The sequence below is a fragment of the Brienomyrus brachyistius genome, unplaced genomic scaffold, assembly GCF_023856365.1.
Source record: "Brienomyrus brachyistius isolate T26 unplaced genomic scaffold, BBRACH_0.4 scaffold75, whole genome shotgun sequence".
Classification (NCBI taxonomy): domain Eukaryota; kingdom Metazoa; phylum Chordata; class Actinopteri; order Osteoglossiformes; family Mormyridae; genus Brienomyrus; species Brienomyrus brachyistius.
Window position 1 is genome coordinate 175,529 of NW_026042350.1, and position 18,173 is coordinate 193,701.

The 18,173-nt window shown below is 47.2% G+C and overlaps 2 protein-coding genes and 1 long non-coding RNA gene across 3 annotated transcripts in view; all 3 read right to left on the minus strand.

The window, feature by feature from the left end:
- The window catches only part of LOC125726768 (integrin beta-3-like), a 43,343-nt gene extending 42,335 nt beyond the window's left edge, over nucleotides 1-1,008 (minus strand). The window contains exon 1 of the mRNA XM_049003219.1: nucleotides 851-1,008. Within this exon, the coding sequence (XP_048859176.1) occupies nucleotides 851-890 (40 nt within the window). The 5' untranslated portion in view covers nucleotides 891-1,008. The remainder of the gene's footprint in view (nucleotides 1-850) is intronic.
- Nucleotides 1,009-7,561: 6,553 nt separating this feature from the next.
- On the minus strand, nucleotides 7,562-10,014 carry LOC125726750 (titin-cap (telethonin)). The gene is made up of 2 exons (XM_049003186.1): nucleotides 9,689-10,014; nucleotides 7,562-8,930 (listed from the first exon to the last, which is right to left on the minus strand). The coding sequence occupies exons 1-2, from the start codon at nucleotides 9,835-9,837 to the stop codon at nucleotides 8,540-8,542; spliced, it is 540 nt and encodes a 179-aa protein (XP_048859143.1). The 5' UTR covers nucleotides 9,838-10,014; the 3' UTR covers nucleotides 7,562-8,539.
- A 1,414-nt stretch (nucleotides 10,015-11,428) lies between these two features.
- LOC125726751 (uncharacterized) lies at nucleotides 11,429-16,842 on the minus strand. The gene is made up of 2 exons (XR_007388385.1): nucleotides 16,490-16,842; nucleotides 11,429-12,047 (listed from the first exon to the last, which is right to left on the minus strand). It is a non-coding gene; the product is annotated as an uncharacterized LOC125726751 (long non-coding RNA).
- Nucleotides 16,843-18,173: the final 1,331 nt, after the last annotated feature.

Genomic DNA, 18,173 nt, shown 5'->3' on the forward strand with positions numbered 1-18,173 from the left:
AAGAAAATTACATGAAACATTTGCTCCTTACATTTTTCAGTCAATACTACTGGAAAAAAAAAATCAGCCAATACCACAAAAATAAAGAGCACATACCCAGCCCTAACTATCAAAAAAAAACAATGATGAAATGGTATGTAGGGAGTGTGAGTCTATGTGCAATGTATATCTTCTTTGAATGCTTTCATTACTATTCAATGAGGACTAACGTTACCTAAGATTTTCTACCAAAGGGTTCATGAATGAAGGTGCGGGTGCGCAAAAGGCGTCTGTTAGCCAGCTAGCAATCAGGCTAATAGCAAAAAAAAAATAAAAATACGAACCAGAGGAGCTCGTTTGTGGAGAATTCAACTAATAGCTCAGAGTTGTTATAATTTTATCCAACTCCGATTTAAAGGAAGCCACTGACAGGAAGACTATTCCATACTCTAACTACACGCTGTGTAAAGAAGTGCTTTCTCGAATCCAGTTTAAAATGTTCTCCCGCTAATTTTCTAAGGTTTTGTGTTTGAACTAACATCGAAGTACATCTGTCATGAATGTAGATTAAACATATGTAGCCTACTGGACAGGAGGAAAATATATAAATATAAATTACGTCTTTAACACATAGATGACATGTGGCCTGTACTACGAAGCGGGGTTACTGGCTTATCGGGCTAACTTGAAGGATTAAAGGTATCACGGCTTAAATCGACTTCATATTCGTTCGCTTACATTTTGCCCAACTACCTTAAATCCGGCAAGTTACCCCGATAAGCCAGTAACTCCGCTTCGTAGTACATGCCCCTCGTTCGGCGAGCGGCAGGTACTTTATTTTATGTGACTGATTGCGGTTACATTAGCTTACCTGTAGCCTTTTCCTCAGTTTTCACATCAAACATTTCCATGTCTGCAGCAGTTCACCGCTAGCATTACACTGTACAGTAATATTAGAGCCCCCATTTCTGAATTCTGAATGAAATTACTTTTCAACTTCCAGCACCTTCGACGACTCGGAACCCGCGGACTCAGGCTGATTAGAGCGACTCGCTTTGATTTGATTGGCAAACGAGAGGCGCCGCAGAGAACCAATCAATAACGACGGATTTGTCCCAATGGCTTTGCGGAACCACGTTGTCTGGAAGAAGGAGGCATTTCTACCCGGAGAAAAGTTGCAAAGCAACAGAATGAACGGCATGTTCAACACATAAACTGTTTTTATATATATATTTAAATGAATATATTGGGATGTCACTCTTTTGTAATCACCAACATTTTGATTATTAGCTGTAATTTAATTACATACTTTTTTCCGGTAATTGTAATGGATTACATTTATTTTATTTTATTCATTTAATTATATAGCGCTGTTACACGTAACTAGTTACTCCCCAACACTAATGATATCTCAGTGTATTGATTATATCCATTTATGCATTTATAAGAACTGAATAAACCCACGTCACCTTTTCACTACCAGGTAATGGTTTCTGACTCGCTAATGGCTATAGCAGAGGCTAGAGCTGCCACAGGACATGCCATCATGAAAACTGGAAAGCGGTGTCTGACCCTACTCTCCATGCAAACTCTGAGGAGTCTCGGTAGGAGTGAGACTCGCAGACACACGCAAATAGACCGGCTTCCCCTTTCTGACAGCCTGGGTTCTCGCAGGATGTCGTATGCATTCCCCGGTTCCTGATGCTTGGTCCTCGGATCGTTATGAAGCGCCGCTGTTAATCCCCAATCGCCCTTCATGCAGCCAGGGAGCTGGGACTTCCATGTGTACCAGGTGCCCTACGGGCATTTCGGGTAGCCATGGGCTGCCATATCTCTGTCTGGAAACCTGCTGTGTGTGAAGACAGCACTCACTTCGATGGGAGTGTTCGATGCGGGGGGTCTCAGAGAATACTCGGTAGTGAAACCTCAGACCAGATTTAAAAAAATTAAACTGGATTTTAAAAAATTGGGATATGCTGCTTGCTTTGCGTTTTAAGCCCATGCATGACGTAGACCTTGGTGTAGAACATGATTATCCATCTAACTTCAGAGAAACTCTCCGTAAAACCTACATCTGCAGCCTGATTAAGGTCCTACAGCGGAAAAATAAAAGATGGAATCAACTGCAACTCTAAGGGTAATAATATGAAGTTATATGATAATATGAGATTATGGACGTTATTACATTGGCTACTTGTAAAATGTAGTCTGTTTTGCCATTCATAGCCGTCCATGTCCGTTTCGTTCACTCTTATGAATTGCGTCATATTAATGACGTAACTCTGAAGAAAAAAAATTAGCCGGCCTCTTATTCTGCAGTATATTGATCATCTGTCATATTTTCCTAGCCAAGCTACTCAGATACTATAAGTTGCAGACATCCTAGTTACTTCCGAGGGTAACTGTCTGTCGCTGCAACGACGTGCTGTGTGAAGGATGACCCATCATATGTGTCAGTGTGTCGTTCGCTTTTGAGGGCATGCACGCATTTATCATGGACAGGGGCATGGAGGAAGCATAGGGCACAAGGCAGGAGCGCACACTGGAGGAGGTGCAGTGTACATACACGCTCCCAAAAGGCAATTTAGAGCAAATCCCCAAAGCTGACAGTATTAGGCAACAGCACTAATTACTGACTCACTCTCTTGAATGTATCCAATTTGTGTAAATATTAAAATTTCAATAGCAGAATAGAGTAATTTCAATGTTTTTTTTTATTATTGAAATAATCTATTACAGCTGGTGAATTTATTACAATTCCATATATAAATGAATTAGTGAAATACAAAAGTGACTCTACAAAAAGTTTGTTTTTTCCTGCTATGCTTTTTAAATAAATCTTTTTCCGAGCTCTACACTTAACGAAGGATGTATTTGGACAGCTTGCAGCATGAAAGAAATTGTATCAAAGCCTGGAAAAAAAAACGAGAGAGGGAGAGAGAGAAGGGGGTTTGCTGAAGCCAAAGGCTGTGTTTCCATGGAATATTCTCTTGAATTTCATTAGCTTTTCTTCAGAATGTGCCTTAGGAGCTGCACTCGTGTTGTCTGTCCCCAGGGTCATGCAAACTGTAGCCAATTAATGAGCAAGATGCAGGCTGAGTTTATACGGGGACCTGGGAAAGCATCAGTCAGGCAAGCATTTGTTTGGTTTTTCAGCAGCACTCAGAACCTTGTTTATTATGAACGCAGCACCATATCTTAGGAAGAATCTGTACGTAATTAAAAAAACAAAAGACAAGAACCAATAGCTATACACAGTAAGGAGCAAATTTCTTGTTTCTGGGTCTCTACCTAAGAAAAAACACTTTGCTGCCCCAGCGTAGTCACTGTTTGTGGCCAACAGAGGGCGCCACACAAATGCGTGATTTTAGTGGTGGTAAACATAGCAGTTTTACACAGCTTTTCCACTGGTCCTGGAATTATCAACTCATTGCCTACAGCATGCTAGCCCCAATCCACTGGCCACTAGGTGGCAGGCATGCGATGGGGATTGTAGAGGAAGCTGTATGTCGCATTGGGGGGAATCTCTCCAATGTGAACACGACCACCAATCAGGGTCCCACCAGTGCCTGTGTCTGTCAGTCTCTCTATGGGACGCAGTGTATTCCTGTTTCTGTTTGGGCGTCTTCACTTGGAGTGTGTTTGTGCCAACGTTGCCAGGCGAGCAGAGGCAGTTGGCTCGGCACGCTTCCTGGTCACATGTGAATTATACAAGCACCTCAAACAGAGAAGGTAATCTTCGTTATCTCTAATAAACTTTACCGGAAGAGTGATATCAAGAAGCAGAAAGGAGAATATCAGCCCACTTGCTATTTTTGTAGGCGGTGGTGGCTTAATGGTTAGGGAAGCGCACTTGTAATTGAAAGATTACAGGTTCAAATCCCCGACCAACAAGGCACCACTGAGGTATCCTGAGCAAGGTACCGCCCCCCCAAGCACTGCTCCCCGGGCGCTGAATTAGCTGCCCCCTGCTATGTCACATTGTCACATATGGGTTAAACGCAGAGGACACATTTCGTTGTTGTATGCTGTGGTGTGTCAACAATGACCACTGATCCCTAAATTGTATTTGAAAGCAACACAGCTGTAGAAATTCAGCATAACCAACCTGGCTGCAACTTATCAACAATGGAAATCCGCAGTAAAGAACAAAGATACCTTCTGTTTTTTAGGCCACAGTCAATTGGTGGCTTTACTAAAAAAGTAGTTTTAAAAGTCTGGATTGTCCACACCTGTTCCTTTTTGGGCCAGGCCGGGAAGGGCTTAAAGGCTCACTGCCCCAGTTCTTGGAGATACAAAGTTACGAAAAAGAGGGAGCAGTGGTTTGGGACATCAGAGAGACCGACATGTCCCACACACGCAAACACTGACCCCTCAAGTTGGGGATGGCCTTGAAGGAAAAGCCACTGATGTCAGACCTCATTCCGGAACAGTATATGACCTCATTCCAGAGTAATATACACGCTCATTCTGGAACATTATCCACACTCATTCCGGAGCAGTATGCGGCCTCATTTTGCGGCAATATATGCCATCATTCCAGAACAGTATCCAGCCTACTTCCGGAGCAATATATGGTCTAATTCCAGAGCACTGTATGACCTCATTCCAGAGCAATATATGCCCTCATTCAAGAACAGTATCGGCCCTCATTCCAGAACAATATACACAAACATTCTATCAATCAATCGCTTCCATCCTTGCCAAGGCAAATGCACGTGGGCTTTTCTCGCCCCTTAGGATGGCGTTCGTATATAGTTTGTTTTAGAGAATGTAGCCATATGGCTAGAGACCGCGACGATGATGCAAGCCTCGGCACTGCGTTGACTTGTTGCGCCGAAAACAACGACCTGTAGAATGAGGAAGGCAGCAGTCTTTTACATTGCTGTCCAAATCACGGTCCCTTTGGGTCCTTGATGTTATTCCAGGGTCACCAAACAAACAGAAGGCAGCGATGAAAAGTGTTCAGACCAGTGCCGCTTACTCAGATCCCCCGAGCCACGTACCGGCAGGCAGCGGCCGCTCCCGCGCACCTCGACTGGGCCCAAACCGACGAAGAGCCCCAGCACACATGGCGGGGTGGGTGGGTAACGGGAATTGGGCAGATGGTTGGTGCAATTTACGTATTTCACACTACAGGACGGCCCCCTCAGTTGGACTTAGGAAGCGCTGGACGTGCCGACGGAGGATGGAGGAAAGGAAAGAAACGGTACCAAGAAATGCAATCTCCCCCCAAGATTTGTCTGGCAAGAGAAACGAGGGAAGAATGGAATTTGGCCGCCGCAACATCCGCTGAAGAAAAACTCCGAAATAACACCAAAAAAGTCGTTAACAGTCAAAGCTTTTATTGAATATAGAAACGAATCACGTTGGATAACTGAAGGCCGATGAAATAAAGCTCACGACTCAAACTCAAACCTGTATTTAAGTGAGATAATTACGACAGATCAGCTTGGTATAAATAGTTGCATTGAAGGTTGAGATGTTCCACACGGAGCTGGATTCGGTTAAAATAAAGCCCTCTCCTTGACTGCTGTAAAACAGATGATATACTTACTTGTGCTTTCAGCTAGCAGAGGGGTTTTAGTGGAGATTTAATGCCTCCCATAAGCCCACTTGGATCAGTGAATGAAAGATAAATAAATACCCCCCAGTTCCAATTGAACCCCGAAGGGTCTGGCCTAAGTTAGGATTAAGTGGTAGATGGGATGCTGCACACACGTCGAAGCCCCTTCCCCCCCCCCCCCTGCTGCCAACAGGGGACACTGGCCTGGCCGCTGACTTGAGTTGTTTTGGGCTCTGGGCCGGGTGGGCAGGCGGCCCGGGAGCCACAGCGTCTGAGCGGCAGAGCAGCGGATGAAGCCAGAGGCACAGTAAGAGGCGATGAGGAGGCGTCCATGTCAGAGTTTTAGTTCCCTGCTAATGCCAGTGGCATCTGGACACCCGCAAAAACAAAACACGGGAGGGCGGGGGGGGCGGGTTTCAGGGGGAGGTAGGGTGAGGACAGTATGTTCTTGGCAATCAGCCTCCCTGACAGCGTACATGAAAGAAACTTAAAAACAGAAAGAGGGATGAGTGTCACGGTACTTTCTGGGCAGAGAGGTTGAAAATGAATTTTTTTCCCCCCCGGTCTCCCATGGAAACCGTCTCGCGTCGATTCCATATTGTTTACCGCTTACTTACTTACATGTAGTTCAGATTTTTACACGCTTCTGGTTTTTCCATTTTATGGTAGAATTTAGTTGGATGGCGGTCTGTCGGTCCTGCTTGATGTCGGCTTCTGTATCTCGGGGACGGACATTAGTCATGTGATGCATGATGGCTGCCACCGTGGTGAAGGTCCGGGTGCAGGTGAAGCTGGTGGATTGGGAGCGGCCATGAGTAGGCGGAGTCCTGGATCAAGGGCTGACCCGACCGATGACTGATGGGAATATTGCAGCAAAACAGAAACAATGCAAATACTCATTCAGTCACTGACTTTAAGCTCCAGTCTGTTCGGACACCTCGTTCAGTGGCTGGATGGTCACTTTCTGCTTTTATTCCAGATCTCTGTTCAGTGGTATTTACTCACTTTCTGCTTTTGCAGATGAAGTTTCAGGACTCGCAGCAACACAGCTTAACACCTGACTGGCTGTTTTTCCAAAGCCCACGCGTCACAACAGACACCCCCTACCCCCACCCGGTCGTCACTAAATGCTAACAACACAAGCACAGCTGCAGAAGTCTGTGCCAAAAGTGAAGCAGACAGACAACAATCACAGCCTGGGTCCCCCCCCCCAGGATGCAGATCTGGGCAGCAGTCATAGTCCTAGAGCGGACACACAAGGCTCTTGTAAGTTTGAGGTAATGTCGAAGGTCAAAGGTCAAAGGAAGTTTTAGCGATCACATAGTGGCTGTATTCAGAGTGATGCAGGATGTTGGGAACTCTGGGAAGCCGCACATGGAGGGCGAACCGTTAGATCTCAGGGGCTGTATTCCCAGGCTTTATAACTAGGATTCGCTGAAGAACCACATCAGAAGATCTGGCTGTATTTCTGAGTATTGTGTCATACGTAGCCACAGGGCTGGACCAACTTCATCACATTTATAACCCTTCTGGAAGCTGTAGTAACCCTCTTCTCTTAAGAAATATTCCTTGGAACTTTAATAGAACTAGTTTCTGGTCAGTAGAAAGGAGGATAGTGAATTCAAACACATCAAATTCTTCTCAGAATCGTAATTTACTATCTGCGTCCTTGGAAGTTACCAGGTAGGTGTTAGACTGAAGGACACAGGGCTGAACTCCAGAGTCCACAAAGGACAAATCCAGACCACAGTTTTGTTTCAACTAACCAGTTGAGTATAAAGAGTCACAGTCACAGAGTACTCCAACCAGTTGAGTATAGAGTCACAGTCACAGAGTACTCCAACCAGTTGAGTATAGAGTCACAGTCACAGAGTACTCAACTGGTTTGTTGAATCAAAACAGTCTGGATTTGTACTTTGCAGCCTGAAATTTCCACCTCTGCTGAACACAGATAGTATGGAAAACAGCGACTAGCACGTATATCAGGAGAGAGTAAAGACAAAGCACAGCCAGGGCTGTGTGTATTTCTGTAACTTTATTGTAAAAAATAACAATATGAACACAAGCTATGTAAACATGCCGACAGGAGGGCAAAGCTCATTAGCATTTCGCTAGCGCGTCTACAAAGGTCCAAATCGAAAGCCTCTCCAAAAATCGGAAGCAGAGATGAAATTGTAGCCACGGAGACCATCTTCCACAGTGGACCGTTTAGCCGTCCTTGGCTAAGGGCCCTCGTCTTCATTACAAACTTGCACACTACATTTTCCCTGGAAACACCATATAGTAGCGCTGGGCTCAGAGGTGAGAAAAGCAAAAAAGGCTGGACACAGACCAGGCTGCGCTGTAAAGCCGAGGTCCGAAAGCCAAGGTATGGCAGTAGCTACCTTTCTGCAAGCCCCCTACAGTTACACTCGTAAGTCCGTCACCTCCATCTGTTTTCACGGGCCATTACACACTTGGATTCTATCATCTCAGCCTCCTCATCTTGAAGGCCCTTCACACAGAAATTTCCTACTTCCTGTAGCCACATTCTAGAGCCCACCGATCGCCTCTCTGCGGAAATACCGCCGAACTGAGACATTCAGCTAGCAGCCGTGCTACACTAATCCTGCGAATCTGCAATCTGCAGTAAAGGTGGGTCGACAAACCTCACTGTCACTCTTGCCGATAATGGCCGGCTTCCTATCCTATCCGATATTCCTCAGATGTGCAAACAGATCTCTGACTGATTCCTTGAGTCATCTACCATTGAGTTGCCACTCAAATTTAAGGGGGTGACCTGGGGACACAATATTGAGTACTGAAGTTCAGTTACCCAAACCATGCAGGAAACAGTTTGGGATGTTTAAGATGCAAAAAAAATACCCACGGAATATATAAATATAATTGTAATTGTGACATAATTCTATTTCGAATGGAATTCCTATATAAACTACTTCCATTTTCAGGCAATACATTCCACCTTCCTTTTGCCCTCTTCCTCTCTTCCCTTCTTCACCCCCTCTGGGCTTCCTGTGACATGGAGCGGCCCAGAGATCTGGGCGCCTTGGCAAAGTCCATGCGCATTGGCTGCACCGGCGGCAGGTCCTTGGTGATGTCGCATACCTCCCTCTTGGTGGGGCAGGAGCCGTCGGGGACGGGGAAGGTGCGCAGGTCCTCCAGGGTGTGGGGGGCGCCGCGGCCCAGCCGGACGCCCAGCTCAGTGGGGGTGAAGATGGGCAGGGGCAGGACGTTCCTGTAGGGTAGCTGTTGGTACTCTCTCACCCCCTGCTCCAGGGTGCCCAGGCGAATCACCCCCGAGGGGCATGCCTGCACCAACCGCCGCGCCTCCCACTGGCGGGAGAAGGATTCGTGCCGATCCTTGTCCACCTCGTGCACGGTTTGCCTGTAAGGGTCAGCGCATCATATCAGATCATAGATGATTCAAGTATAAATTAAATTAGTTCATGTAGGAGTGGGGAATCCTGGTCATCAGATGCAGAAATATCTGCAGGAGGTGATGTGAGAGGTGAGGCCTCAAAACACACAGGGGATCCAGAAAACCAGTTTGTTGTAAAGCATTCCAGTAATGGAATCAGTAACAAATGGCAAAGGGCCCACAGAGAAGAATCACTCCAGGAATTCAGAGGATTTGAACCAGCAACCTATCGACTTCTGCTATAAATCCCCAGCCGCAGAGCTACCGCTCCACCCAGCATTAGGACGCATCACAAATTCCTGGCTATGATTCCAGCGCTCGGCAGCAGAATTAATCAATAGAGAAATCAAGTTCTCAATAGCTACAGCACTGCTAAGTATATGGGGAGCGGGTTAGGACATGGGGATTGGAGCAACTGGTGGTTAAAGACCACAGCTCCACTTGCTTGAGGAAGGTATCTATGCTAAGACTAGAAGCTTGTGAGTAGAAGCAGCCTTCGACAATCACACTTGTAATTTTACCCCCAGCGAGTAAAGCATTGTGCTACCGACCCCAAGGTTGTGGGGTTGAAATTCCAGGGAGTGATTTGTAACTGCACCCTCTCTTCTAAGTCTCTTTGGATAATGGGTATTAACTATGTATAAAAAAGAATGGAAAAAAAGTAAATACTCAAATCTAGTGCTTATGGTAAGAAACTCTAGCAGCATCTACACCCCTTCACTCACCCATCTTCTGGCTGCGTCTTCAGCTCCACGCTGTTCCAGTCGGCGCTGTGGCTCTCCTTCCGTGTCGGGTTTCCGTCCCGCACGCTGCAGGCCAGCCTGGCCCCCGCCACGTTTCCCCCCTGCTTCACCAGCATGGTACGGCCCTGCATCCTGGCGATCTGTACTGCGGTCTGGTTCAACGTCTACAGACAATGTCTAGGTCTTTCACTGCCTGTCCCCCCTGGGGTGTCTCTCTCACTTTCTTTCTCTTTGAGGAGGGGGGGGGGGTTCGGTGCCTGTTGGTGGCTTGCTCTGCTTGTGAGCTTGGCTGTCTACTAAGGGGTGTCTCTGTTCAGCTTTTATATACGCCCAGCTACTATTTCCAATCGATGGCCTCACTCCACACCGTCCGACGAGACACTTGACACCGGGGCACTGGACACGATAGCGGGGGGGAGGGGGGTGGGGGGCACAGTACAGCTGAGTTTGCTGATAGTCCAACAATGCAACCCCTGGCCATCCACTTTAATCCTTCCGGGATAAAATGGGTAACAGTAATTCCCCTGAAATCACTCACACACACACACACACAGACAATGGGATACAGACACATGTGCTGTAAGTGGGGACAGGCCTACACAAATACCGCACAGAGCTGTCTGTACGACACGCTAATGACAATGTCGGGGAGGGAGCTACTGATAATGGTGGAGGCACGCGGCAGCTGAGAGCTTTCGGAAGGACGCTGAAGGACACCGACGGCCAGGTCTTTGCCGATAGCACTGGGCGTCACCCTCGGACACACGCAGAAACTAAGTACGCATCCGACAGACAAAACGTCACGTGATCTTACTCACTTTTCTTAAGGTTTGCCCAGTTTAGTCCAACAGTAGGCGCGGTGTGACGAGTGACAAGCAAAGGAAGTTCAGTTCGATTCCGTTTTATTTGTATAGCGCACTTTCACAACCTTACATTGTCTTAAAGCGCTTTAACTTATCCCTGCCCAAAGCCCCCAGGGAGCAAGACAGAGGCGACAGTGGCAAGGAAAAACATCCTAGTAGGAGATAAAGCAGAGATAAAGAAAATGACAAAATTCTGATTCATATAGTCCAGATTTTAAGATTGCAGTGCAAATGTGGAGGGTAGACAGGACGAACCAAAGTGAAACAATTATTAAAGAAAAAGAAACGCTTGTGGCACATCACAGTATGTATTGTTTTTGAACGCGACACATACTGCCGTCAGGAGTTATTACAGACCCAGGCACGGGGAAGTTTTGATTAATTAATCTCTTTCTCTCACGCACACCCACACATTCACGACACACTGTTGTTGTGCTTTTGTATGAATCTATTTCTAGAATAAAAATACAACATTTCAAAATTTAAAAATTGTTCAAACAAATCGGGCAGGAGCCTTCTTCCCGAACCTTGCAGGGAAGCTCGGCCCCCCCCAAGCCGACCAAGTCCGGCCCACCGCACGCCCTGTCTGTCTCAGATTACGGCGGAGCCACTGAGGAAGCTCATTCACGCAGCCCACAGTGCTCCCCCCGGCCCCCTGTGACTCACCGCCCTGTTTAAGCTCTGACATTGCTTTGCCCCCCCCCCCCCCCCGCACGCTGCTTTCCACACGGCAAGCAAATACTTCGAGAAGACAAAACGCTGAATCATATACACATAACATTAAAAGGCGTCACCGGCTTCAGTAACCCTTAACAGGGATTGGCCGGCACATGTATCGAGCTACATTGACGGAAATATGTCCATGTTGGATATAATTTTATTAAATCAAATTAAATTAATTAAATCAAACAATCAATCATATTTTTCACATTCCAGAAAGAAGCTGAGAAGTCCCAGTTTTGGACTCAAGTTACACACTCATACAGGTGCAGACTGTGATGTAACTCCACTATTGGGTGATACACGTCCCTCACCAGTCCGATGGGACGCTTACTGGAAAGACCCCTGGGACATCAATTAAGGTGGCGAGAGGGGGATTACAGTTTATGAAACTCAATAAGAGGGTAGAATGTGACGTGTGTGTACGTTCTGGAAATAAACTCAGCGCATTGAGATCAGGGCACGACACGTGTCAAAAAAAATCCATACAGGACTGTACACTGAGTGGAGGGATATACGGTATTAAACAATGAAAACCACAAAATTCACCTCAAACTCCCATTTTCAGTTCAGCAGATCAGGCATTGGCTTGCAGGGGAGACAGTGTGATGACGGTGGAGGTGGCGATGGTGACCAAAGGTCTTTCAGAGAAGCTCGGATGGGAAGGTAATAATTTCAGCTGGACAGTCATTCCCTCCGCGCTGTCTGGAATGCAGCGTTGCGTAACCTCAGCGGCAGGGTGGCGAGATGTTAAAGATCTGACAGAGAACGAGAGAGAGAGAGAGAGAGAGAGAGAGAGATACTGAGGTAGGGTGAGTTCTGGTTTTGTGGCCTTTCCTGTACCTCTCTAATCCACGGGAATGAGAGAGGAGTGGAAAATAAACAGAAATTGTGTTGGAGGAAGAGAATTGAAGGGGGGATGGATGAGGAAAGAGAGTGTGTGTCAGGGTGAGACTGAAAATGTAAAATGCAGTGTGTTACAGTCACTCTGTGAAGGGCAGTGACAGGGAGCCCACGGTTCATTATGAACACAAACATTTAAGAGATACCCTGACATAGGAATGGAGGAGAAAGTGACCACGTGTGACACATGAAGGAGTTTAGAAAGGTCTTCTGGAAAGTTCAACCTATCAAATCAGTGCTTTGTAAGGGAAAACTTGTAAACACTCCACAAGGACACATTTATGCTGCCGATGGACAATGGAATGAGAAAGAGGACTGGAACAATGGAAAGGGAATTAATGGAAGAATTAAGATAGCGGACAGATGCCATCGCAGGTGGTGGGCCGCGCGAGGCATTATGGGAAACCGAATCCAAATAAACTGGGAGGAATGTGTGTGCCCAGACACATGCGTGGAGTCGATATGGGACAACAAACTCCTAGAGGAACGAGCGAACAGGAGATTAATGGAAGAGTCAGGAGACTTGACAAGATGCCATCGTCTCTTTTACATCAAGGAGTTATGGGAAAAATCAAAACAAACCGTGGGAGGAATGCCTGTGTGTTTTAACAGATGCACTTTGTTGAAAGACATGCCCTTTTATAAGTGGACAGTTATATAACACAGAGACTATCAGGCACCGAAAGAACACCTACTGGCCCTGGGGGTGGAGTGGGGCGGAGCCATAAGGCCTTGCCTGAAGTGGGAGGGCAGAGGGGTGTGGCTTTAAAGCAGAACGGGGTCCGGATAGTTGGACCTCGTGTCCCTGAACATCCCGGACATTTCATTTAAGGTCATTGGCTGTGGATGTGGCAGCGCTGACATGTGATGGGACTTTGGGGATTTTCAGTGACACCGAAGCTCAGGCCCACACATAGGAGCGAAAATAGAAGGGAATCAAAACACCCCACCCACCAAAACGCCCCAGCATCTCTAGCTCCTTTCCAACAGTCACAAAGGAGCGACCTAGCTTCTCCAATGCATGTTTTAATGGCCGTGGTCCCTTTGCTGTCTTACAGTAACGTTCACCTACTTTAAGGTCCTTTTAAAGAGATAGGCATCTACTTGAACTTGGGGCAACACAAAGGAGGCCTTTCAACTTGTGCTACGTTCTACATTATATCACTATAACGCTCTCGTACGCGTTCTGCCTTGCTCTCCACAAGATGGCGCCATCCATTTCCGGTGCACAGCTCAGACGTAACCGCGACACTACTGCTCGCAGTCCGGGCGTCACTGAGCACTCTGCTCCGCACGCGTTACGCCGTAACGTTTACTCAGCTTAGCACTCGCAACACTTCACGTGTAAATCAGCCGTAAGCAGCAATCATACATACCAGACGATCCCCGACTTAGCCACCTTAAACACGGCAGGCATGTCGCCGACGAAAATGAAGAGAGTATTTGGTACGCATACATTCAGCTTATTCTACATAATATAAAAGGGATGAAGAAGCAGTAATATTGACTATAAAAGTAAAGGACATTCCACCTTAAGCGTATTGATTTCAGCGAGGGGGTTGCGGGACAACTGGGAGGAGACGCAGGCTCGGTTTGGGGAGTATTACGCTAATACCGTTTACCGTAGCATTTTAGTTGGAAAATACCACGCCCCCCCCCCTCACACACACACACTTTGGGGAAATGAATACTGGTTCTTTATAAAATACCATAAGAATATTGTATACTTCAGTACATGGGGCAATACAACCCCCTGGACCCCCTTAAATGGCTGGAGAGCTCAACCCCCCCCCCCTTCCCCAATGCTTGACACAAAGTTATGTCCTCACCACGGTACAATGTCTGTACAGCAGGACCGTATTAAGAGTTAAAAAATTAGATACTACCCAAGCCTCGTTTTGGCTGCATGGGGTGGGCAGGGCCTGCAGGGAGGGGGACGGGACACTCCTGAAACTTCCGCGGGAGGGGCGATATCAGTACTCTTAGCCATAGATATACACGAAGTACTAGCAGTTAGCAAAGTGAACAAAAAGATTAATCTGCAACCAAAAATACAGGTTTGAGGGACCTTGCTATTAAATGGCCGCTGCTACATCCTCCGACCCCCCCACCAGGATGGAGAGGAATGGGCGATGCCTCCGCCCTGAACCCTGAGGTATGAGACCCGCGGGGGCCCCGTTATTCCACCCCAGTCCCTCCACAGTGTCTCCCCCGGCTTTGGGTGGTGAACCTTCGCATTTCCATACCACCCTGTCGTATATTTTTATAGACACAACTCATGTAGCGTCACCTCAGGTTAAATTACGCACTGGGTGACGTTGGCTTAGTCATGCGGATAAAAAAACTCTGCCTTTGGGACTTCGTGACTACGGCCATCTTAAGTCAGCGGTTAAACCTGGATTTTACACTGTGGGATCGTACACATCGCCACCGAGGTGACATTACATACTGGAACATAGCACTGCCTAGTGATTCTGGGCTTTTCCCGTAAGACAAACCCAAACCCACCCTTCACCCCACCCTGCCTACTGAACCCCCATAAGACCCTCGATTTTTACAATGTAGCTACCACGCCCTGCACTGGCTTCATGAAGCATTTCTGTTAAACATCTTCACTCACGTAGCGACCCAAACTCAGATAACACGCACACAAAAACCCACAGCAATAGAATTTAGACCCGTATTGTATTTATGTATTTGTGAATTTTAATAATTAAAATTTGATCTCAAAATTAAGATAGCTTTTAATGAGGAAAAAAATTGTTTTCCATCACAAGAAGTATTGAGGTCCCTGAGGCAGTTCGGCTTATTATGAACATAAATTCAGATATTAATGTCCATCCATCCATTTTCTGAAACTGCTTGTCCTGTTCGCGAGGGGGCTGGAGCCTGTCCTGGAGGCTACGGGTTCAAGGCAGGGCACAACTCAGGATGGGGCACCAGCCCCACTACAGGTCACACCAGCGATATTAATGTCATTAAACAATATTAATTGTTATGTCAAGATTAGGTTTTAACAGCTGATTTGATTTTGATCACTTTGTGCAGAAGCATTTTCAGCTTTTTACTACCTTAAGCCTTGGCTGAGCCTCAATATTTCCATCCATCCAACTTCCATATATGATGCCTTATGTGATACAGCAGCGCAATTCACACCACGGTCCTCAAGGCCCGAGCCCTGCTGACTTCCCAGCATTCCTTTACCCATAATCCAGGTGTGACGCCTCTGTGGCCAATCACAATCGGTGATTATTAAACTAACTACTTGGAAGAACTAAAAACAAGGCCTGGATTTGGAATGGAGGGCCAGACTTAAAGAGCCGCAATACAGGGTCATGGGAAGCCTGAATCCAGTCCCAGACAGCACAGGACTACGGGGACTTGAACCCGCAACGCCAGCCCCGGAGGAGTGAAGCTACAGTACACTGGGCCACAGTGTCACCCTTAACCATAACGCCACCTACTGTTGAAGGCTGTTCAACTGACTTGCCCAAGATGAACTCCCGTAACATGTCGCTTTTAGGAATTTGAATGTATCAGTTTGCAGTCTTTTGGGTGGAAAGGGTCTCACATGAAAGTACCAGTGGCGGATCAAAGTCAAGACCTGTGTAAAGAAGCCAGAAATGACTAATGAGCGGCCCCTAATGTGCCACCCATAGGAGGGGAAAATGCTGGCCGTAAATACGATTCTGCCCCACCGGTGGTGCAAGGCCCTTGGAGATCCGCCCACAGGTTGCCCCCGGTGGAGGCAGTGACTCACACAGCCAAACAGTTAAAGCTCAATTCTGAGCATTGATGAGCTCAGACGTCCCCGTAAACACTGGCTGTGTCACTGAGGACTCAGACTCATGCTTTTTATACATTTCACTCCCTGGCCCCCCCTATACACAATCCTGGCTCTGATCCTGTCCACAGTCCCCCCACCCTCCCGAAAGTCACACAGATTTTCCAGGCTTAGCCCCCACTTCTCCCATCGCGTCACAGAGCACCTGCCGCACGGCTTTGATGTCCACGCCGAGACGCCGAAAGTCCTGCAGCGGAAACATCGCTTCGTGGGCTGGCCCTACAGCAAGGCCCGACAACACACTTTAAGTCCCGCTTAACTTCAGCCGTGCCAATAAGTGAGTCTGTTTGTTATTTTAATAAATTAAAGTAAATCGGCCCCTGAGTGAGATTGTATACTGCTTGGAATACAACGGTGCTCAAAATTTGCCATAAGTCCACAGTGCCACCTTGTGGCCATTTTAGGTAAAGCAGCTGGGCCCATATTTCCCTGCTAAGAAAAATGATCCATTACCTGCTGGACTGGGTTTTCGGTTGAGGCTTCTCCATGTGCTCTGGGTTACAGTATCGGTGTATTCCGGGAGGTTGCCTTCTTATACACAGCATGGGTTTGAGAAGTGAGCACAACTCGGTGACAGCAGAGATGGGACTTTAAAAGCAGCAGGGAACGGCGGAGCGGCACGCTGTCATTCGCTGACCCCCCATTGTTCACTTTGGTTGACTCTCATTGGTCGATTCAAATTGGGGTAAACCAGAGAACGACCGGCAAGAGCGTCCAGGAGTAGGGATCTGTGGAGCACGAGCCTCAACAAGGGCGTCTCTTCATCCCGGTGGTCTTCCTCAGAGCAGACGCAAGGCCAAGGACATAAATGCCTGAATGTCAAAGAGAGATGAAGAACACAACAGTCACCCAAGCAAAGACGAAAATCCAGCGTTGACAGCTCGCACTTCCCTAGGACACCTGGACGGACCTGACAGAAGCTTCTGAATTCATGGGTTGCGTCACCTGAAGTGGTGCTTCAGGAGCTGCAGGTTGACCTGCTTTGCAGGTCACTGTAAATCTTGCAGGATGAGGGTTTCGAGCTGCTCATGCCGCACTATCAATCAAACCAGTGAAATATAACAGACTTAACTAGTCAAAGCAATGACTGGATCGAAGTTGACTTCATCGTTAACCTATTCAACAACCTACTGAATATTTGAATATACAGATGTTCCTCAACTTAGGATGGGGGTTATGTTCTAATGGACCCATGATAAGTTGAGAATATCTTGCGTTAAATACAAACAGTGTATGAGATATTTACGCTCACAATCACTACAGCCATTGGACGCGTGGCTGGGTGGATGCTGCCGTCACCCAGCAACAGCGTAAAGTATCATGCTACGAATCTCTGGCCCGGGAACAGATCAAGATTCAAAGTATAACGAATACCGACTGTGCATTGCTATCGCGCAATCATGACGCTGAAACATCGTAGGTCAAACACACTCGTAAAGCGAGGAGCATCTGTACTGTAGAACAAGGGTATCAAACTCCAGTCCTGGGGGGGCCGGAGCCCTGTGTATCTTAGCTCTTCCCCAGTTCCACCATGAATGATTCAGCTCAAGAGCTGCGTGGTAATTAGCACAAGGAGGTGAATCAGGTGTGTTAAATGAGGGGAAACTCAAAAATGTGCAGGGCTCCGGACCCCCAGGACTGGAGTCTGAGACCCCTGCTGTAGAGTTTCATTACCGCCAAGTCTCATGAATCTCCAAAGTTAGGCTTAAAGTCCTGGGATCATGAGTCTCCCTTGGGACCTTTGATGCTAAAGAGCTGTGCTACAAGAGTCAGTTAAAGGTCCAGTGCCACTAGTCCTTTGGTGTCCCCTGAATGGATCTATCTGGTAGGCGGTGTCTCCGTTCCCTTCATAGTTCCGGCTAGTATTCTTGGACCAGAAACCAAAACTGAACCGGTCTGGTGGTGAAGCTTCTAAAGCCGGCTATACAAGAACTAGATTCTTCGAAGGGAGGATGTAGCAAATGGTAAAGAGTCGTCACCTCTGGAGAAGACGATGTTATGAAACGGGAGAGAATCTTATCATGAGACACACTCACAATGGAATAACGTGCCAGTCGGAGGAATGAACTCCCATCAGTCACGTGATCTTCACTCTGGCCCTGAAGCGTATGGTTCCTCTTCGGCGGGAAGCAGAGGA